The sequence below is a fragment of the Centrocercus urophasianus genome, unplaced genomic scaffold, assembly GCF_019232065.1.
Source record: "Centrocercus urophasianus isolate 14NV4802_14NV808 unplaced genomic scaffold, USGS_Curo_1.0 seq_11, whole genome shotgun sequence".
NCBI lineage: Eukaryota > Metazoa > Chordata > Aves > Galliformes > Phasianidae > Centrocercus > Centrocercus urophasianus.
The window spans coordinates 1,092,582-1,115,629 of record NW_024884253.1 but is presented as its reverse complement, the minus strand read 5'-3'; the positions used below and the strand labels follow the sequence as shown (position 1 = coordinate 1,115,629).

General features: G+C 42.7%; 1 protein-coding gene across 1 annotated transcript in view; it reads left to right on the top strand.

Annotated features, from left to right (window-relative positions):
• ADGRB1 (adhesion G protein-coupled receptor B1) overlaps nucleotides 1–23,048 on the top strand; it is an 86,311-nt gene that overhangs the window by 24,123 nt on the left and 39,140 nt on the right. Inside the window, exons 3-6 of the mRNA XM_042839713.1 lie at nucleotides 3,171–3,273; nucleotides 7,351–7,501; nucleotides 12,005–12,074; nucleotides 19,242–19,308. Of these exons, the coding sequence (XP_042695647.1) occupies nucleotides 3,171–3,273; nucleotides 7,351–7,501; nucleotides 12,005–12,074; nucleotides 19,242–19,308 (391 nt within the window). The remainder of the gene's footprint in view (nucleotides 1–3,170; nucleotides 3,274–7,350; nucleotides 7,502–12,004; nucleotides 12,075–19,241; nucleotides 19,309–23,048) is intronic.

Genomic DNA, 23,048 nt, shown 5'->3' with positions numbered 1-23,048 from the left:
GTTAAAAAGACTTTCTCCAAGCAAAATGATGGACAAGAGAGTGATTGGGAATAGACAGCACATATTTTTCAGGGACAGATTGCACCTGACTGACCTGCTTTCCTTCTGTGATGGGATGGCTGGTAGCTTGGATATTGAAGAGAAGTGGGCATTGTATATTTTGTCATTACCGAGGCCTTTGACACAGGCATCTTAGTAAACAAACTAGTGAATTTTGGATTGGATTAATCTGCTAAAGCAGATTAAAAGCTGGCTGTAGTTCATGCAGGCTCTGGGTAATGGTTAAAGATTTGAAGCCTAACCAGCAGCTGGTTACTAGCAGTATCTTTCAGTGATTGGTGCCAGGACCAATATCGGTTAATATCTTCATTAACAGCCTGGATGATGGGGAAAAAGGCACTCTTGGCAAGTTCTTGGATGTCTATACCAATATGGAAAGAGTGATTCATACGCTGGAGAGCAGCAATGACAAGCTTCAACAAATTGGAGATACAGGCTGGAGAAATTGTACACCAAAGACAAATGAGTACTTCTGCACCTGGAACTGAACAACTACATGCAGCAGGACAAGCTGGAGGCTGGCTGGCTTGGTAATATCTCCAAAGAAGCCTCAGGGGATCCAGCTGGTGACAATTTATACATAACTCAGCAATGCAACTGTTCAACAGTGAAGGCCTGCACTCATATATAATATAATTATATATATATAACCTGTTGGTAATATAACCAACAGGTCAAGGGAAATTGTTATTCCCCTCTACTTGACTCTCTTTAAGGCCACATCTGGAATAGTATTTCCATAATACCCCACAATATCCCCCAATACAGGAGAGAGATCAACAAACTTAATTGAGTCCAGTTTAAGGAGCAATAGAAAATAATGCTCAAGGAGAGGCAGAGGGAACAAGGAAAGCTTGGGTAGATTGAAGAGAAGAAGTCTGTTAAGGAGGAGACATGGAGAAAGTGGAGTCATAAAACTCACAGATGGATACAGTGCAGGATTTAGGGGCAAAGACCACCAATTGCATCGTGAAAAATTCCAACTGGATTGAAGAAAAAATGGCTCTTCACCATGAGTGGTTAAAAACTGAAGCAAATCACCCAGAAGAGGTTATGGCACTTCCCATTCTTAAACATTTTTGAAATTTGATTGGACAATGCCCTGAAAAACATGACAGGACTTGGAAATCAGCTCTGGTTTGGGCAGAGGATTGAATTGGCAACTCCAGAGGGTTTTTTTTCCAAGCTAAATTATTCTGATATTCTGATTCTACAAGGTGCCAACTCACAGTTCATTTTTTGAAGGTTCAGGGATCCGGGGAACAGGAACTTCTGGTAGATAACAGCAAGCATGGAGAAAGAAAAGGCTTTTCAGGGGGGAAAAAATGTGAAAACAGCTGTTTATTAACCCCTTACTTTGACATGCAGACTACATTTACACTCAACTCATTTTTTACTATTTCTTTTTTTAACAGAGGAAATTTCCTAAATGAGCATTAATGCCATAGTGTTCCTACACAGACTTAGCACATCCCATTCTTACCAGCACATTGTCCAAATCCCCCTTTCTATCCCATAGAAGCTGCTGACTATACATTTGACACATATTTTACTTCACACAATCAGAACATCCGAAGATTGATGGCTTGATATCCTACAAATGGAGTAAGATTCAGATGCCCCTTACTATTGTATTTGAAACAAGTAAAACAGCAGAATCTGGGATCAAACTGGCTAAGGAATAACTCCAGGCTTGTTTTACTTGCAGCAAATCCAGTTTCTAGCTGAGCTGGAAACCTAAATTTTGAAATGCGTTATGGGGTTGGAGTGTGTTTCAAGAAAGAACTACTTATAAACCAGTTTTCTAACAAAGCTGATGTAAAGTGAGTCTGCTTTTCATCAGTGACTGTTTTTTTTGTATCCAGAAAAACATATTCTCAACATTTGTATTTATCTAGAAGGAAAAATAGCAGGGAAGTTAAAATTCAAGTTTCACAGTCTCCAATAGATCTAAAGCACAGATTCTTTCTTGGCTCAATACATATATGCAGTAAACTCATCTTGTCCTACCAGTCAGAAATGCAGACTCTACAGCCAGAGTGTGACTGACACACTCTTGCTAAAATTAATTAATGAAATTAAATTCTTAGTATAAATAGTTGATGTACTGGAATATACAAAATAATCCTGCATTAGCCTCCAGGGATGAGCTGTCTGGTTAATAGATCTGTTTCTAATTTTTATAGACATCCGTTCCTACTCTTTACTCATCTGGTATTCAGGCAGGGCACTTACTGCATCACTGAGATTACTCATACGTGTAAGGGTTGGTTATGGTCAGGTCTTGAGTCAATCCTTGAAGACTTGCACTTTTGCAATTCCCTTTTAATTTTATTAGATACATAAAAGCACCTTCAAAGAAATTTTCCTCTGTAGCCAGTCATTTGAATTAACTGTGCACATACTTCAGCAGCAAGTTGGTGCTGTGCTGCACATTATAAATGAGAAATGACAAGTGGCTTGCTCCTGCAAGGTGCTGAAGGCAACAACTTCCTAACTTGGATTCCTGATGTCCCAGACCCACGGTTACAGCTACATATTTGGCCTAGTTTTGAGAAGCGTTAAACCTTTCCATCTGGAAAAACAAACAAACAAACAAAAAAAAACCCGAACCAACCACAATTTGTTTTCACTTCTGGACCTGTTGTTAGGTTAAACAAAGGGGAATGCTGAATCACAAGCACTTTGTTGTGAAGATGCATGCGTTCGTAACCTGCTTTCATCGCCAGCATGCTTGTGGCTCTTCTTATTTGGGAATCTTTCCATGTGTTGCGTGTATGTTTTCTTCTAAGCTCCTTTCCAAGTCCCCTACCAAGTGAGCAGAGCTGAAGGGGACTACAGCACTCAATACTATTTTAGAAAAGGTTTAGAGTAGGGAGCAGGCTAGCCCCTGATTTTTTGGCTCATGCTCATAACTCCAACATTGATGGGGAGGATTGAGAGGTCTGTGCACCACAGCTCTCCTCCTCCTTTTTCGCCTTGTACTTGTCTGTTTAACACACGAGATCTGAAGAAAGTGGGCCGTCTCTTACCATGGGATTGTGTAAAGCCCAGTGGCTTCATGCAAGGTGTAACAGGGTGGATCTCCTTCCCCTCTTCTCTTTCTGCAGGTATATCCGCTCAGAGCGCTCGGTCATTCTTATCAACTTCTGCCTGTCCATCATCTCCTCCAATGCTCTCATCCTGATCGGACAGACCCAGACGCGGAATAAGGTAGGAGATACGTTGGACCTTGTTTGTTTGTTTGCTTTGCTCCTGATTTAGCGTTGAAACAATCCGCTCAGCAGCGCTTCCTCTTTTTTCTTCCATCTGTTAATTAGCGACGTGTCAAAGACATGACTAAATGGCAGATTTCAATTTTCTCTCACTCGCTCTTTGATAATTTGTCAGCATCCTCAGGGTTTTGATTAAAACCAATGTGATATTTTTGAATATCTGCCTAGAGTAGCTGGCACATGGCACGGTGAAAAAACATGGTTATTTGCGAGGCTTTAACCGTTTTATTTTCCAAAAATTACAAAGGAAGACAGATTGAGGAAGAGCTAAAAAAGCAATAACACTCAGCATCTCAGCATTACATTTATTTCTACAGCAACGTTTATGCTCCAAGCCTAAAGCACTTGGCAGATGTTAAGGAAAGCAGCCACCAAGAACACCTTTCTTGGAGTGGGAAGCGTCGCTGTGCACATCATGCACATTGCAGAGCTGAGACCACAAGAGACTTGGAAGTCACAGTGCCAATTGAGCAGTGAAGATGAGAACTGAGCATGGATTTTCAAGCCATGGGCATAGATTGCAGGGTACTATCATGGCTTTTCACATTAGAGATGCAGATGGAGAGGTGTTATGTTATTGTATGACTTTTCTCCAGCTAAATTACTTTCTCTGTTGGCAGCTAGCATAACAAATCACTGCTCATGTTTAATATTTTCCTATTGTACATCTTCCTCGCTCTTCAAGTGCTCCAGCCATATTAACTCCTCTAAGCAGAAAACTGAGGCCAAAAGTGTCTTCCAGCTCCTCCTGCTGCTGAAGTCACGATCAGAAATCAAAATTTAGCTTTTAATTAACAGTAACCAGCCAATTTATTCGAGTCTGGACCTTGACATCCAGAGCATGCTGTCACTTTTGGAAGCATTTCTGCAGAGAAGCCTCGGGCTTTAATGAATCACAGAGATTCATTGCTATGCGAGGCCTTTTAGGTCAGAGCAGGGTGATGTTTTAAAGAAAGCTTTACAGCTACTTGAGTCATACCTGTGGAGAAAAGTTTGGGGAGATGCAGACAAGTGGCCCTGTTGCTCTTAAACCAACACTGTTCAGAAGCATTGCAAAGCAGAACTGTCTTTCATGGTCAGCATGGTTTGCCTGGAGCGAGAATTGAGAAGAGGGTGATCAGCTCTGTATTGCTATTCTAAGGGTGCATTGCAACCCCAAGTGTGTGCGAGGAGCAACTTTTCATAGAACGAAGACTGAGAGATGCTCATCATGTCCGACCATGAGTGGACCTCCTATTTGGTTATCCTTCTTCACTCCAGGATAGGAGGTGGATATTGTTAACCCTCTCCCATCTCCTTAACAACAGTTGGGAGCTCAGTTTCCTTCTTACACTTTTTCTCATAGTTGCTTTGGATGTTAAGTGTCAGAGCTGTTAGTGAGGATTCAAAGCTCCCGGCTCTAATTGCGTGAGGCAGATTAGTTCTTTGGACATACATATGCATGAAACACCATAAATAGAAAGGTTATTCTTGGGATTCCACTCTGCTGTCTAGTAAACAGTCTCTATCACAGAGCACAGAAAGAAAACTGAACAAAGAAGGGATGAAAGACTGTAAATTTGGAACCTATTCACATTCAATCATTGATAGTGGAGCTTCCTAAAATATTAGTGATTGAATTATAATTGCAGTTACACTAGGAGAATTTCTACAGTACTAGTTTCCTGGGAAATGCCAAATACTCCCGTCATTTTCGTCTGCATAACCTCAAAGGCAAGACTCCACACCTGGATTTGCTACGCTTTTTAAAGATGAAAGACCCAGGAAAAGGCTAAAAAATTACAGTCAGCAATAATGTGATACAAAAGAAATGAATTCAGTGTATCTCAAAGATGGGGCTATGTGCTGGATGGAAGCAAATTTCTCCTCTTTTAGAAAAACAAGGACTAATGGCCTTTACAACCATATCTCCTTGGGGAAATTGGGAAAACAAGAGGGAAAATTCTCTTCTTCCCAAATCTGAGTAAAATTATCTGCTTGTTTTTAATGGATTTTAAATGAGGGCCATTCACTGTCATAAATGTGCATTGTTTTTGTGGTGCTCCTCTCTCTTCTTTTCCCCTTTCCCTCAGAACTACCTAGTTGAGTGAGTATTTCTGGAAAATAAATGTCTCAGGTGGAAAAATGGAAAGCAGACGTCTTTTCTCCCCTTTACAAACTGCTGGCAAAGAGGGCAGAAAAACTCTGCTGATGCAGAACAAAATCAGCTCAGATAAACTGATGCTGTCATTTCTGGCAGTAGTTAAAAAAAAAAAAAAAAAAAAAAAAAAACAGTTGTAAAATATACATTTCTTGAAGTACATTCCTGGAACTAACTTGTTTGCTGTAAGCTGATGCATAGCAACCACCTTTGGAAGATTCTTTTGAAAACATGAAAATTACTTCAAATTATCACATTGAGCTGGGCTATTTGTAGTGAACTGTCATGTACTTGCAGGCAGAATACCAAAGGTTTCTGTGTCAAATACAAATACGGAATGAAAAGGCAGTTCCTGTCTCAAAGAACGCAATGTCTAACTTTTGTTCCCAACTTCTGATAATGTCTGTCAGTGCCAGTGTATGAATTGAGGGCAATTCAATAAAATCATGATAAAAGATGCTCGATGCATGAGAGCTCTCTGCTGAAAGATGCTGGTGGATAAAAAAAGAGGAAGGTTCAGTGACCGTAAACCCAAAGTCCACGTTTCCTGATATAACTCAAAGCGCAGAAATTCTTTGCTATTCACTCCCACCCCCATCTGTCCTCAATGCCTTAAGCCAATTTTTTTTTTTCACCCAGAGTCACTTTTAAAGTTTATTTGCTCTCCCTTCTCTTTGGGAGTTTCTCTCCATCATTTTGTTTCACGTTCATTCACAGTTTCTTCTTCTCCAATGGTGCAAATTAAGCATAGCCCTGGCAGAGTTAACAGAGCGGCACCAATTTGCACCAGTGAATGAGTTGGGTTTGCTGAGTTAAAAACAAAGATGAGCTTGTCAGCTTTCCAGCCCATCTCCCCGCCGCTACAGGATTGTTCTCCATAATGCATTTGCTAGTACTTTCCCTAGTTTAATTTTAAATGGCTTGAGCTCTCTCTGTGTCCCTTGAGAGATTTCCTTGCCAAGTTATAGAGCTCACCATTATGAAATTTATTCTGCCATTTCATTAATTTTTCCTTCCCCTCCCCCCCCCCCCCTTTTTTTCTAGTAGCTACGTGCTCTTGGACAAATCATGCTTTCAGCCCTTACCAAGCCCCTACCAGCCATGTTTTTACCCCAGCTCTCACACCTTAACTATGTTTCTTTGCAAAGAGCCATCTTTCCCAGTCTGAATTGCCTTTCTCTGATTTCATTACTGCAAAGCACCGATGGTACGGTGCTTTGCAATCCTTTTGAGCTGAGATTAGTGCACAGCTTAATAACTGCTCCATCCTCTCTGAAAGCATCAGGGATTTGATTTGATCACTGGAAAATAAATGTATACTGCTGAAGCCAAACAGCACAAGGACAAGGCATGGATTCAAACTTCAGTATGGAGATGTGTCAGGGAAGGTCATGTGGGAGATCAGGAAAAGGTTCTTCACCAAATGGTGGTGGACATGGAAGGCTCACCAGGGCAGTGGGCATGGCACCAAGCTGCCAGAATTCAAGGAGCATTTGGATACTGCTCTCAGACATAGGGTTTGAATTTTGGGTGGTCTTGTGTAGGGCCAGGAGTTGGACTCAGTGATCCATATGGGTCTCTTCCAACTTGGGATATTCTATCGTTGTATGAAAATAGTTAAACACAGGCTTGGAGCTCTCATTTAAGAACAGTCAGTTTCTGTGCAATGCTTAAATTTGAAACAAACACTTCAATCCTATGCTAGGTCAAAGCTCGAGGGGAAGGCTGCCTCTTCCTGAGAAGTCTTTTCCTTTGCTGATCCCTGTGACCTTCCTTTCCTTCCAGAGCCCGATTTGGAAGCTGCTCCCTCCGCCTGCCTGTCTCCTCTCTCCTCTTTCTCCCCTCTCATATGTGCTCCTTTCCTCCTTTCTCCAGGTGATATGCACGCTGGTGGCGGCTTTCTTGCACTTCTTCTTCCTCTCCTCTTTCTGCTGGGTGCTGACCGAGGCCTGGCAGTCCTACATGGCCGTGACGGGTCGGTTACGGAACCGCATCATCCGCAAGCGCTTCTTGTGTCTTGGATGGGGTGAGGATTGTGGGTCTGCATAGAAGTTCCATTGGGCCAGGGGAGAGAAAACAAACAAACAAACAAACAACATTGTTCCATCCTAGCGTGAAGATCAAAGAGTATTCTGGATTGGTGCTGTGCAAAAAGCTTAGTTTGACACCCTTAGGTGTGTCAAAAAGGGCGCAGATGGTTGAAAATGGGCAAAAGCCAAAAGCTGCTATCTCCACCCAACAGCAGTATGAAGGAGATGAGCTGGGAAGGGGCTGTGTGTTCATTCCAGGGGCACACTGGGGCTGGGGGGGTTCTCCTGGCTCTGGCTTTCTTCCCTGCTTCTCTTTTATTTTTCTCTCACTGTCTCCTTCCATGTGCGACCCGGGGATAAGCAAGCTCTGAAATGCTGTCTCCATGGCAGCAGGACCTTTCATAGACAAATAAACTATGAGACCAGTGCAGATGCTTGTAACTAATTTTCCTCCCTCTGCCTCTTCCGTATGTTTAATTTATTAGCTTTAAATGATGCATTCTGTAGTTGAAAACAAACGCAAACCCGTAACCTGGGCTCTCAAAGCAACATGAAGCTTGTGTTTGAAAGGAGTGACTGAACAAAAAGTTGCTCAAAAGCAAGCAGAGGAAAAAAGAGAAAGGGAGAATCAGAGAGCACTGTGCTTCTAAGCTGTATTAGTGGCTCATTTCACTACTGAAGTCGAGCATTTTGCCCCAGGCAAGATATTTCCGATGGTTATGAAGGGCCCTGATGTGATTTATTTTTGCACATCAAGAGCCATCCTCCTTCCAGCACCTGCATCTCTTCAAGTTTTGCTTAGGAGACAAAACAAATGGTGGGACTGAAATACAGTGCTTGTGCATGGCAAGCCTGTAACCACACACATGCAAAACACAGGCACTGTGTGCTTTTTTTGTGCTTGTGCATATGTTCCAATACAAACACTGTATGTATGACTTGAGGAACATCAGGGATATCAAATGCAAAAGACTGACAGCTTCTCTAGAGAATAAAGGTAACAAAAAGGGATGTTTTCTGATTATAAATGCTAGGACAGATGAGAGTGTTAGCCGAGGGAATTTTGGATGAGCGACATTCATAATTGTAATTTGTACAGATTTAAGGGAAAAAAAAGCCTGCATGTGTAGGAGCATAATTTGCACTGTTAGTAAAATGTAGCTATTCCTGGGCTAGGATGTGCTGGCTGATAAATGGTGCATAATAACTGTTTGGAATAGGTTAGGACACAAAGTGAAGAACACTCTCACCTATTAAAGCAGCAAGGGAATTTCTGGTATTTAGCATCCTCCTAGACTTCAGCTGTAGTGCTGGGATTAATGGCATCTCTACGAGGGCAGAGGAGGTAAATAAGTTTTCAAGAGCATAATCTGAAATAATTATCTCAGTCAATGAGTTGATGGTTGGGCTAGATGATTTCAGTGGTCTTTTTGAACCTTAGTGATTCTGTGAATTCACGTTGTAATGGGCTGATCCTCCCCTTCTCCCCCCTTTGCTTATTAACATTTTTTCAAACTCTTGTGGGAGAACTTTGCCAAGTTCTCAGCTGTAGCTCATTGAAGCTGCTGTGGTTTTCATCAGCAGTGAGGTTTACTCCCAGTTTCCTGTTCTCCTCTTGTGTGTGCGATTTTGCCTTTTCAGAGAAGAGGTTTTTTGCAATTAGAAAAATATAAAGTTATTTAGACATGCAAACTGTTCCCTAGAAACAGTTCAATTGGCACATCTAGTCCCAGTGAAAAAGAAACAATTTGGTTAGTCTACTTACCACCATGCCATTGTTTCAATTGGATTTTTAATGTTGCCCTGGCTGAGGTTCTGACAGGGTCTTCACTTGTTTGTAACACTTATGGCTTTTGGTAGTCATTATTATCAAATGAACTTTTTCTAATGGGACGTGGTGATCTCATTACATGATTCTCCTGCTGTCCTGACAGAAAAAAAATCTTCATATCAGTTTTCCTATGCTTTTTTTTTTTTTTTTTTTTTTTTTTTTTTTTAATTATGAGTGTAGCACTCACTTTCTTCACAAACCCTTCTAAATTTGGCCACAGCACACACAGCGTATGGCACAATCCAGTTAGAAATAGCTTTCTTTCAAATAGTCAAGAATAGATTAAAAGTTTATTGGAAATATTTGGATGTATCTATTTTTAATCTGATCACATCCCAAGGCAAAAGATACAGCAGTCCTCACTGCTCTGCTCGTTGGCTTAACTACCATCGTGTAGCTCCCCTTTCCGATAAATGCAGCTTGTACATCTGATGAGTTCACAGCCTAAGTGTGCATTTCTGCATAATTATCACATCTAAGAGAAGTACTTTGTGAGGAACAAGTTGCTATTTCGGGCAGTCTTAGCTGACATTCTTCTTTCCGGAGCTTCATGCATCATGTTCTACTCTTAAAAAAATCCTTTATGACTTCTTAGTGTGCATATCATGGGATGCCACCCTGATGTCATTACAGTGAATACCATGCAGGTTATATGTCCAAAGTATCTAGATGAGTTGCGAAGAAAGCTCAGCAAGATGGAAAGTAGTCATTACAGAACTTCTTTAGAAAGAGACATTCTGAACCCCCCCCTGCTCAATGGCTTTGGACTGCTCAAACATGAGCTCTGCTTGGATGTCTCATATGGGAAGAGAAAGTCTTTTCTTTATAACTCTCAAACTGGAACAGGCTGCTTAGGGAATCAGTGAAGTCCCCATCCCTGGAGTTGTTCATGATGTGGAGATGTGGCACTTAGGGACATGGTTTAGTGGGCATGGTGATGATAGGTTGGTGGTTGGACTGGATGATCTCAGTGCTCTTTTCCAACCTTAATGATTCTATGAAATTCTTTCTTTTCCAGACTACTCAGCCTTAGCACCTCCCAACTATCTGCTGACCCTCGCAGTTAATCAATTTTGCATCGATCTATATTGCTGAGTAACCACCCTGTCAGCAGAGTTGTTTGGATACTGTGTCTGGACAGCCCTACAGACTACAGCATCTTCTACAGCTGCCTGCTATGACCTCTACAGCACGCAAATTAGGGTCTTGTCAAAAAGCACTAATCCTAGCTGGCTACTGAGCCTGCTAATTCCTAATGGGATTTGCCCATCTTTAGCATTGAGACAGCTTAATGCTTTGTTTTAGAAGTAGTAGGACTATAAAAAGCCACACAGAGCCCTGCGTAGCTGAAGAGCCAGATGTTCCCAGACCACACCCAGACATTTTTATAGGGAAAGGAAAGAATCACGCTGGGGATAGTGAATCAGAGAAGTACTCAGTTTCCTCTGTAGATCCTAGAGCATTTTACCAGGCAGGAATAGTAAGGATAAGTAGGCTGTTAGCAGGATACAACATCTTTTATTAGTTCAAATGTGCCTAGGTATTCAGAAACCCAACCTTATCAGTAGTTTTAAGTTTCAGTCCAGCATTTCACAATAACCAGCAGGTTTTTGTTATTTTTCTTCCTTATCATCTTTTTTTTTTTTTTTTGAGATTTTAGCATTAGGATCGAGGACATTGCCTCACCCCCTTATGAACCTGAAATGAGACCCCATGCTGGTATTGTTAGCTCATGACATCATGAAGACAAATTGCATACCATGAGCATCAAATAGCCTCCAAGGCACAAACTGCTCATCCTTCGTAGCACTCATAATGAAGTGTGCCCTCTCTCCAAGGTGGCTGTTTTTTCTTAGTTTGTTCCCCTTTTGGGTGCAAAAGGGGAGCAGTTCTCTGGCATAAAGTAAATACTCTGGTTTGCAGAAAGACTGATGTTCAGATGCTTCTTTCCATTGTGCTTCAGAGGGACTTGCTCCATTATCGTAGACTCATAGAATCATAGAATGGCTTGAGTTGGAAGGGACCTCAAGGATGATCAAGTTCCAAGCCCACACCATAGGGTAGGGCCACCAACCTCCAGATCTGGTACAAGACCAGGATGCCCAGGACCCCATCCGATCTGGTCTTGAACATCTCCAAGTATAGAGGATCCACAGCATGCAGGGATATAGCTGGATAGGGGGAACAGTTCTCCCATTTCCTGCTCTGTCTCATCTGGAGCAAGATTTCAACCTGAGTTGTTCACATATTATGTTAAGAGCAAATACAGCTTTTAATCTCTGCCTTGCTAGTTCTTTTGGGTTAAGTGGTGCCTGAATATTCCACCCCCAAGAAATGTCCTGGTATATTCCTGGCTGTTCTGCATCCCTAAGAATAAAATAAATGAATTTTATGCATCTGCATGTACTATCATTCCCTGCACAACTGCTGAGACCACAGCAGGATACGAGCTGATTACAGCTGACAGCATTAACTTCATTAGCAGACGTAACAAAGGTTCATGCTTCTGGCTCTGAAGGTCCTGAATTCAGACTCTGCCAAAGGCCCAGGCTTGGACAGATGGTGCTAGAATAACACAGGGAGAAATGGGGTATATTAAGTGGTTGAGTTGGAGCAGAGCTGCACGTATGTTAAAATAACCAATTTTCTCTTGTTTCATTTTCCATAGGGCTCCCTGCCTTGGTGGTTGCCATTTCTGTGGGATTTACTAAAGCCAAGGGGTACGGCACCGTGAACTAGTGAGTAATGGGGCTCCTCTTCCTATTCTTTTTTTCCAGTCTCATCTCCCATCATTTTGTCAAAAAAACGGTCACTGGCCCGCAGGAACAAAGGTAGGAGCTAAATTCTCATTGGCTTCCCATGGAAGTAGGAATGATAGGAGCTGAGGGAGCCTTCTGACATCCTCAATTCATCAGTTCATCTGAATGCTGTGCACTTGTCTCATCCCTGCCCAAATGTCCAGGGGAAACCTTAGGATAGCAAGTCTTCAGAGAAGGACTTACTGTGTGACAAGAAGCAACCCTCTTAGTTCAGTCTGAATAAGAGGGATGTTTGCACCATAAAGATGAGAATGCCAACAGTCAGCATTCAGATTTTATCTGCATTTGCTTCTGAATCATCTCTAATAGAATACCAGCAGAGACTAGGTACTGACTGAAAACTGTGTGTTCTTTTATAAGCAAATTCATAGGAACTGGTTAAACGAATGGCATGGTGGAGATGGGTTAATCTCTCCTCTCCTCTCCTCTCCTCTCCTCTCCTCTCCTCTCCTCTCCTCTCCTCTCCTCTCCTCTCCTCTCCCTTCCCCTCCCATCCCCTAAATCAGGCCCCTTCCCTACCCAAGTTCATCATTGTCCAGAGCCTTACTGGCCTGTGCTTTGCATCACACACAAACAATCTTTAAGAAATGCTGGAGATGTTGTCAGCAATAGATGAGGGTTCAGTATGCCCACTTAGAAAATGTCATGCAGAATCTGTGCTCTTTCTGAATCTCTACCAGATCCCAAATGCCATTTCTAATTCCTATTCTACCTTCTACTTCTGGGATTTTCCTCCCTCCAAGTTCATGAGCCCAGTTTATAAAGAGGAGGTACTGAGGTAATGGATGGAAGCTCCAAATATTTCTGCTTTCTTTCCTGTGAATAGACTGGTGTGAACTGGTGCTAAAAGCATGGTAGATCTTTTCCCATGAATGCAGCACCAGTCAGCATAAGAGAACACAAAAGAGCCTTGAAAGGAAGGGGGAAATGTGCAGATGATCATTCCCTGCCTCACTGCCCTGAATTGTGCATGCCAGCACCTCCTGACCCAGAACAAAGTCTCCCAGCCTGCAGCAAAAAGGGTGTCAAAACAACAAAACCTGCCAGGCTCCTTTGCTCTCAGATTGGCACATCAATGAGGTGTCCCACAAGCTGTGCAATGACTTTCCTTCATTCCCAGGGTACACAGGTTTAGTGGGCAATATTGGTAGTAAGTGTAGAGTTGGACTAGATGATCCTACAGGTCTTTCCCAACTTTAATGACTCTATGATTAACTAGAGCAGCTCCTCATTTTGCTGCCAGTCTTCTGAATTCTTTTAGCCCTTCAGTTTCTCTTTCTCCTCGCATCCAGGGGCTGGCTGCTGCCTTCCTCTCTGCCTCTATGGCTGGCTGGCTGGCTGGCTGCCCAGGAGTGGCAGGGGATCCTGTGCTCCCAGCAGGAGCCACAGACTCAGGAACACAATTTCTTAGCCCTGCTGTCAGGGTGCTTGTCACTGAAATAGGAAGGTATCTCAGGCATTGCATCGTGCTCCCACATTGCTCCTTTCCCCGCCAGCCTGTCCATTCCTCTCCTCTGCAAGTTCCTGTGATCATCAGCCGTGACTGCTGCAGGGCTTCGTGAGATGCTCAGTGAATTTGCACATGTGCACTCAGCTCTTTTCCATAGGAAAAACCTTCCGCATACATGCTGTGTCCCTAATGCCATGATGTGCAGAATATGAGCACAGGAAACAGCCTCCAGACACACATTTGTAGCACTAACGCCTTGTTGTGATTCCTGCTGTTGGTTTTACCAAGAGCCATCTTAGAGTGAACTCAAACCCATCACTGTCCCAAGCAGCATGCTGCAGGCACCTGTTAAGCAATCCCTGCTCTGACTCCATGCTACAAGGCACACACAGGCACATGCTGCTTCTCCAGGCTGATTTATGAGCATCTTTGCACCTGAACTTCATATTCTTATAACATGAAGCAAAGATCAGTAGGCCGAGACACAGGGTGATCCTACACTGCAGCACACTTCCTTTTTTTTCCTCTTCAAGAGGCATAAAAGCTCTGTTATATTGATGTGTTGGTTTTACCTTCCTTCTAGAAGGAAATCAATATTATACACCAGTAATTTTAGAGCTGAACTTGAAAACTCGAGTTTGTTCAGACAGAGTAGTCAGATTTAACAGTGTTTAATGTTGAAGACAAACGGAATACAGAATAGAATCTTGTTCCAGGATTATTGTGGTTTCTGACCACTGCAGAAGGGTTTATGATCATTGCAAAACTTGAATCTGGAGAATAGAGGCTCTTTCACTTTTTAACTAGTATAGGGCATGCAGGGGGCATTTGTTATGGGCAGTAATAGACCTTCAAGCTTTCATTTTGCTGAACATAACAGAAGACATTAGCCTTAACATGTCCCTTTCTGTAACTAAAGGGACAAGAGCTAACGTGATGGCCCACAAAGGGCTTTACATTGTCATTCAAAAATTCTTCCAACTCTACTTCATCCAGCTTTGTCCTGGTTATTGTAGCTATTCTAGGGTGGATGTAGCTAATGAATGAAGCTATTCTGTAATGAAGTCAGACAACTGAGAAGTAATCTGGAATCTTGCTCCACTGAGACATTGTAGTAGTTGAAGGGTTGATCATGCCTCCAAGTTATATTGCAGGGATGTCAGAGACTGCTCTGAGCATGGGAGGACCAGAGATAACGTCTACACTTCAGCTGGCCAGATCAGACACCAATTTTTAAGTAGAGGGGGGGATTCAAATTAAAAAATCAAATGGATGCTGAAGGTCCCTGGTGTTTGGTGAGTGGTAGTTTTTCAGATGACATTCAGCCAGAGGCCTGTATAGTTCAGGACTCTTCTTCTGGAGGGCTTTGAACTCTCCATTTACAGTGAGTGCAGGCAGACAAGAGGATTTTTCCTTTTTCTCAGCTGAACTGTATTTGAAAGGAGATTTTGTAGTTGTTTGGAGAGGACCTAGAGGAAGGGTACAGACTGTTCTTCCAGTCTCAAAGAAAGTCTCAAATTTTCAGGCTTGAATGAGTAAAGTCATAGTCTCATAGAAATGTTTGAGTTGGAAGTGGCCTTAAAGATCATCTAGTTGCAACCTCACACCATCAGTACAGATACCTTCTGCTAGATCAGGTTGCTCAGGTTCCCTGTGTAGTCAGGCAGCCTGTGCCAGTGCCTTACCACCTTCACAGTAAAGAATTTCTTCCTAATATCTAATCTAAATCTCCCCTCTTTTAGTTGAAAACCACAGTCCCTGCTATGTTGCTATACTCTCTGATAGGTAGCCTTTCCAGCTTTCCTGTAGATGTGGAAGGCCACTTTGAGGTCTCCTCAAAGTCCTCACTATTTCAGGCTGAGCAACTCCAACTTTCCCAGCTTGTTTTCATAGGAGTGGTGCTGTAAGCCTTGAGTATCCTCAGACTCACCAGACACTAGTAAATGCCCTTTAACCAGTACTCCAGAGACTGACTCTGGATCTCTAAAGCTTGAATTGAACAACTGAGGTTGTGCTGGAAATTCGTATCCTTTCCCACAAGACAGCTCACAGGAGTTGTTGTCAAAGAACAGTGGCAGGAAACAGCAAATTTCCATGGGTCCTTCTTTGCCATTGCATCAGGGCTTTGGACACCCACAAATATCTCAGTAACTTTTTTTGGTGAAATTGAAATACTGGTGGGATAGTCCTGAATGCCATCTGTAGTCTTAGCTTTATAAACATGTTAGCTGTCACACTGTGGGTGCTTAATTTTGTGCATGATTGTGCAAGCAGAGCTGTAGGGTATAATCAGGAAGGGCTTGTGGGAAGTCAGCTCTTTGCAGGACCAGGGCAAAAACCCTTCATCTCACACCTTTGTCATAGCAGAGAGGTGGTGATCAGGGAGGTGGTGGTTGGAATATCTCCTGTCCCTGGAGATATTCAAAGTCAGACCAAGCTCTGAGCACCCTGATCTAGCTATAAATACCTCTGTTCCTTGTAGGAGAGTTGAGCTAGATGACTTTTAAAGGTCCCTTCCAACTCAAACAATTATGATACACAAAACAACCAGATGTGTGGTGAAGTGGTCTTTGGTATTGGACTCAAGAGCTACTGTTGATCTGGAAAGCACAGCTTGGAAATGGTAGTTGATCATTGTTAAACTACTCACTTTCTTCCAATGGTAATTTTGTTTAAGAGATTTCCAAAGAGATCTCTTTGCAAGTACCCTTAGTGAAAAGCTAATATTTTTGTGCCTTGAAAGGACAAGGATAAAAGTGTCTCAACTAGACTAGCGTATTACTGGAGTTGGCTGTCAGTTCTCCTTCTCAAATACCACTTCTTCCTTTCTCCGCTGTCAGCCACCACTTCTGACAGTTTTGGAAGGAAACACTTTGATTACATGCTGTGACAGGGAGATCAGACAGTCAGAAAGGATAAGGGCCAGTGCTTGGTGATGTGTGAACCCAACTTCAGAAAGCTCAAGGAGGGGGGAGAGGGGCTGCTGGGGACCTGATGGGAATAAAAGCCCTTGTTTTGCCATGTCCTCATTGCTAACTGGAATGCAGGACTGTCTGCTCCCTTCTTCAAGGAAAAATATTCTTAAAGCTTGGATTAAACATTGAAGCAAAAGATTTGGGGGCAAGCTCAGCAATTTGGGAGCCCACCTGGTTCTCCCTCTGTCCTGTCCTTGCGTTCATGAAGACTTTCAGTCATCACAGCCCTCCAACACTGCATTCCCATTTCCTCCCTCCATGCCTGATTATTCATTCTATTATTACACCTGCTCAGACAGTGTCTCAGAGAGCAACTTGTTATCAGGAAGAAATCAGAACTGATTAAATTAATATGTGGTAGCTTTAATTTAGAAATAAACAAGATTCAGGACTTGGAAAAAGTCAGAACATCCTGCTTTCTATTTTCAATTTGAAATGCTTTGTGTTGTTTGGTGTTTTTTTTTTCTTCTTTTTTCTCCAAATGTTCTGAATTTTAAGGTGAAAAATAACATAGTTGGAAGTCAGGTCTGATACAAAAACAATTGAAGCCGATCAACAAAATTGAAATGTTTCCAGGAAGGCTTTGTTTCCTGGGAGAGGTCTGAAAGGCAGTGTTTCTTTTGATGCAGAATGAAATGATATTGCTGAGAGTACAAGCACAGAAATGAATAACTGCAGGGTTAGCTGGTTTAAGTGCTTTGAGGAAGTCCTTGTTCCATTGTGGTTGCCTGCTCTTATCCATTGGTAAATGCATGGTACTTTACTGTTGAAACAGGATTACTCCATTGCACATTTACTCCAGGGTACTGCCATGTCTAAGCGTGCAAACTTTCCATGGGGTTGCTGACACAGTGTAAATTCTCATCTTCTCATGCTCTAAGGTACCAAGTTTAAGTATCCATACTCTAAATTCCTGCATTCCCCATGAAATGGAAATCCAGCTCCAGTGCTGATTTAACTGTTCATGACTGTCACAGAATCACAGAATGGTTGAGGTTGGAAGGGACATTTGGAGGTCAAGCAGGGACACCTATAAGAAGTTGCCCAGGACAGTGTCCAAATGGATTTTGAAGATCTCTAAGGAGGGACACTCCACCACTTCTCTAGGCAACCTCCTTGGTCACCTTCACAATGAGAAAGTGTTTCCTTAAAAAAAAACCTTTTTCCTTCCTGTTTTTATGTTCAAATGTGAAAATTGTCTACCTGGCCAACCTGTCACATTCAGCTGATGAGAAACAGATATTTCTCTTACCTGTTTTTCTTTAGAGCGGGTTTGTCAGTATTTCTAGGAAGGTGGTGGGGTCACTGTCCCTGGTGGTGTTCGAGAGGCATCTGGATGAGGTGCTACAAGATAAGGTTTTGCAGTTTAGTGAGTAGTAATGGTGACAGCAAGATGGTTGGACTAGATGATCTTGTAGGCCCTTTCCTTTCCAGGCCCTTGTAATTCTACGATTCTGAGGGGATTTCAATGCGTAGTGAGATCTGCATGTGGATGTACAGTGCAGTAGAATTTCCATGGAGATTCCTGTAGCACATTTATAGTGTTAACCTGAGAGATGGGAGGTCTCCATCTGATCTAGGTGCATTGATTGCATGATTCTATGATGCTGTTATTTTTCAAGTGGTGAAAGTCTGGTCAGTGCAATCAGTGGAGTTCAGTGAAAGACTCCTTTGGATCTCCGCTGAAGAGAAATGTCATCAAGGCCTACTGGATTCCATGATAGGCACTGACATGATAGACATCAGTGTTTAATGAGAAGATTTCCTTGGGCTTTGTAGGCACCAGGCAGATTAGGAGCCCAAATTCCACAGAAAGTTAATGGAGAAAGGAGAAATATGATAGTGATAGGACAAGGAGGAATGGCTTGAAATGAAAAGAGGGGAGATTTTGATTAAGCATTAGGAGGAAATTCTTTATTCAGAGGGTGGTGAGTCATGTGGATTCTCAGTCTCTGGAGGTGTTCAAGGCCAAGTTGGGCAGCCTGATCTGCAGTGTGGCAACAGTTCCCACAGCAGGGAGTTTGGAACTAGATGAACTTTAAGATCCCTTCCAACCCCAGGCATTCTATGATTCTCAAGCTGTGTGATGTGAGGGAGGAGCAACATGTTGGTTTCCAAAGGAGGCATGACAATACCTCACTTTCAGCTTAAGAACATCCACATAAGCAGTGAATTCCCACCTTGCTGCTGAGCTGTGAAATTTCCCCATGGCAGCAAGCCCAGAGGGAGGATCCAGGAGCAGAAATGTACTATGCTTCTGGATCCGAGCTCCCCCTAGGCTTACTGGTTAGCAAATGAACAAATCTGCTCTTTTGCCTGAGCGAGCATGACAAGAGAATTATCTTGCTCACAAAGTAATGCTGTAGCTTCCAGCAGGACCTGGTCTGAAACAGAGCATCGCATGAATTTTGCATGCATTCCTCTGTCAACAATCAAGTGATTATCAAACATGGCTCTGCAGGCAGACCCCCAGGCAACTGGGCCTTTGTGCAAGTACAGGAGAAACAAAAAGCAAAACTTGCTTGCTGTAAATTCTGAGACTTTTTTACTGTGGGGTATCAGCTCCTGAGATCAACTTCACAGGCAAAGGGAGGCAGCAAAACATGCATCTTTTTGATGGTGGTGCAAGCTATCAAGTAATTTTCTTTCTTACTTTTCCAGCTGCTGGCTGTCATTAGAGGGAGGTCTTCTCTATGCCTTCGTGGGACCTGCTGCTGCTGTTGTTTTGGTATTTGAGCTTGTCTGAAATCTTTTTTTTTTTTTTCTCTTTGTATTATTATTATTATTATTATCATTATTATTATTATTATTATTATTTTATAAGACTTCCCTCATTCTTTCAACCCAAGAGTGTTCCTCTCTCTTTCTACTGTTGTTTTTAATAACTTTATCCTTCAGGAAGAAAACACAGAGTATTAGAAGCCAGCAATTTGGGATGGGTTTAAGTCTGAAATGCAGTGTACCTCAGCAACCAGACTTTTACCTCTGAACTCTCTGGAGTTCCCTAGATATCTGGATAAAGCTTTAGCTTTTTATCGGCCTGTCTGGATGGAAGTGCAGAATGGTGGTGGAAAATTATGACATTGTCTCCTTCAGAATCTAATGTTAGTGGCTGCTCTTAGACCAAGTAGGGTCTCCACTGACAGCATTTATTCTTCATTTGTCCCAGATGTCCATGAAATTTGAGTAGCTTCCTTGCTCTCAAGTGAAATGGAAGTCTTTGAAAAACAATGCTGAGGGGATCCTTTATGGCTCCAAAAACATCAAGTTTGCTTCTTGTTCAAAGAAATGGTGTGGTTCAAGTAGGCATTCATTAACTCTGTCCCACTGTCCTCCTGTCCCCTATGCCTTGGCTCTAACCCAAAACCAAAGCCTGTCTCAGTCAGTTACTATCACAGAATCACAGAATCACATAATCACCCGGGTTGGAAGGGACCTCAAGGATCATGTAGTTCCAACCCCCCTGCCTAGCCGTCCACCAAACATACACAATCAGATCAGGTTGCCCAGGACCCCGTCCAGCTTGGCCTTGAACACGTCCAAGGACGGGGCATCCACAACCTCCCTGGGCAGCCCGTTCCAGGGCCTAACCACTCTCCTTGTAAAGAAACCACTCTCCTTGTAAAGAAAACCACTCTCCTTGTAAAGAAATATCAACTATCAACTATATTCAACTATCTGAGTTGAAGGTGTCACTGAAGTGATGACAGACCTTTCATCAAGCTTCCCTGCTGTTGAAGCCTCACTGATCATGAGAAATCTTGACTGTCAGGGTTCAAAGACTTTGTAAACTGCTGGTCCCTTTAGGAAATCCCTTCTTCACCAATTGCAGACACATTTAATGACACTTGTAGACCCATCTAAGTGGAAGTCTGTTTTTTTTCTCTTCAACCCAATGTTTTATCCAGTGGAGGAGCTGTTTGGTCTTGTCTCACGTGCCCTGGAGAATCCCATAGGAATGGAATTGTCGACATTTGCAGTTTCTTTTTTGGATCTGTTTTTTTGTTTCAGGCAGTGCTGAGGGGGATAACTGCCTTGCAGCAGGAGCAGGCTTACAGGAGAATAGCTACACAAAACTTCTTGCTGCCTCTATTCTTACTGCTGTCACTGCACATCAAGCCACCATGGTGTCATCATGACGTCAAAGAAACAAGTCATCGGTTGCCCCTCTTCTACAATAAAGCAAAGTTTTTCTCTCTTACAATCTTTCTTTAGCGTTGATACAACACATAGCTGAGCCTTTGGGTAGCCATCAGCAAAGAGTGGGAATATGCAGATGTACATTAGATTTCTGTAGGCATGCAGTAGTCGGATTTTGTTCAGTAATGTTGCTGATGGGCTTAGAGTCTTCCTTATTGCTGGAATAACTGACAGCAGCATTAAGTGGCTTAGTGTTTTCAGATGAACTACCTCTGCTCAGCAACATAATAACAGATAGCTCTGGCTCAGTGGCTAGGGTGTTCAATAGACAGCGGTGATTAGGAGGGAGTGAACTATTGTGCCTGGAGAAAGAGCAGTCAGTCTCCTGCCTGTTTTGCTTTTGTTGTGCCAACAACAAGGGAAGTAATCCTTCAGCTTTTCCTACCCTGCTTCCATTTGGCATCTCTGTTTTCACTCATCATCAAAGGTGGAATTGGAGATAACCTTACAGTGAGGTCAACACCTGCAGATGCTCGTTCATATAGAACGTTTTAGGAAGTGGTGAATCATCTCTGGAGGTGTCTGTCTCTTTTCATTGCCTAGAGAAGGCGACTGTACATCTCATTTATACTACCTGACTCATTGCTAGCTAAATGAGAAGCAAGTGATGCCCAAGAGAGGTATGAGGTAATGTACCTATATCCTGAGGAACTTGGGGAAGAGGAGGAGAAATAAGCATTGAGCACTTTTTTGTAAATGGAAACCCGAGCTGACAAAATTCACACTATGGCTTTGTAGCAGAGCATAGGTGGAATACACAGTTCTCAAGTATGCACTGTGTATGAGACCAGACAGTTGTCTCTTTTGTGCATGCTTTGTCCTGATTTCAGATTGGCCATGCCAGATATGGAGGGTCACCTTGGCTCCGTATGAGGACTGTGAGGCTCTCACAAGGCTGTGTGAGGGATATGCAGCTGTACTACTACTCAGGACAGCACTGCTCCAGATAATGCACCTGCTCTTGTGCAGGAATCACAGAACAAGATGGGACCTGGCTCTGCACCTGAGCTAAGCAGCTCTTTCTCACCTGAAACTCTGAGGAATATGATACGTTGACACCCAAATGACTTCACACAAAGCTGACTTGGCTCCAGCTGGGTTTATTGTCTATGCTTTTAACTTTAAGAATCCCAGGACATTTAAATTCAGGGCTGCTGCAAGTGGTTTCACACTTCTAACTCAGGTGAGGCGCCCTGATGATGCACAGGTTGAAAGCCTGTTGCAGAGATGCAATTACAGAGCTACAATTCTTCATCTCTCCTGCTATAAATGAATGAGGATGAACACTGTTGTGCCAAACCCTAATAGGTATGCAACCTGCAATACTTCAACCTCATATTGTACTTTAAAGAAGAGGACATCATATGCTCAGAAGCATCAAGCATTGAGGAAAGACATGAATTGCAAGTGTGCTCACAAGTATGCACTTAACTGGGGTTTGTTTTCTTGCTGATCCTTAACCAAGTTACTGCGTGTGACTTGCCAGCACTGTGTCTGTAGAATAAAACAATGATATGCTCTAGAAATGGACTGACAGCTGTGGAAAGTATTCCACTCACCCAACAGCTGATACAAAAGAAAATAACTGCTATTTGGGAGCTCTTCTATTTGCTGCTAGCTGTAGACTCCACATCAGAAAGCTGGGTCGTGTCCTGATGAAATCAGCAGAGCAAACTCAGAAGGGTTGTTCAGTCTTGAGAATGATTCTGGCATCTAGATGAAGGCTTAGTGTGAGCAGAAATGTCTTTCCCATGGGCTGTGTGTTCTTTGGTGGTTTGATGGTTGGAGTAGATAATCTACTAAAATGGTCTTTTTCAACTTCAGTAATTCTATGATTCTATTAGTTGTTCATTAGGACTACTTCTCAAGGGTGTTCTAAACTCACTCAGGCTCTTACCTAACATCTAATGGTGCATCTATCTGAACTTGACCTGAATTGTTTCCTTGCAAGCACAATGTCCAAAAGAGCATCTAGTACCTCGTCCTATCAACACCAGCTATTTCACTGGCAACAAAACCAGGAGAATGTCACTTTTTTCCACCATCAGCACTGTGCCCCTAGGAAGAGGTGATGCTTGTGTATCACTTAAGTGGTTATGTTCAGAGGTTGCTGAGGTTTGCATGGGGTTTGTAAAACTGATGCAGCTGGCAGTGGTGAATGGAATAAAAATGGAGCACTGAGGAGTTCAACATCTCTTTGAAAGACCTTAGCTCTGCACAGCTTGTATTTCTCTGTGAATTTTATACCTGACTGATACAGACATCTGT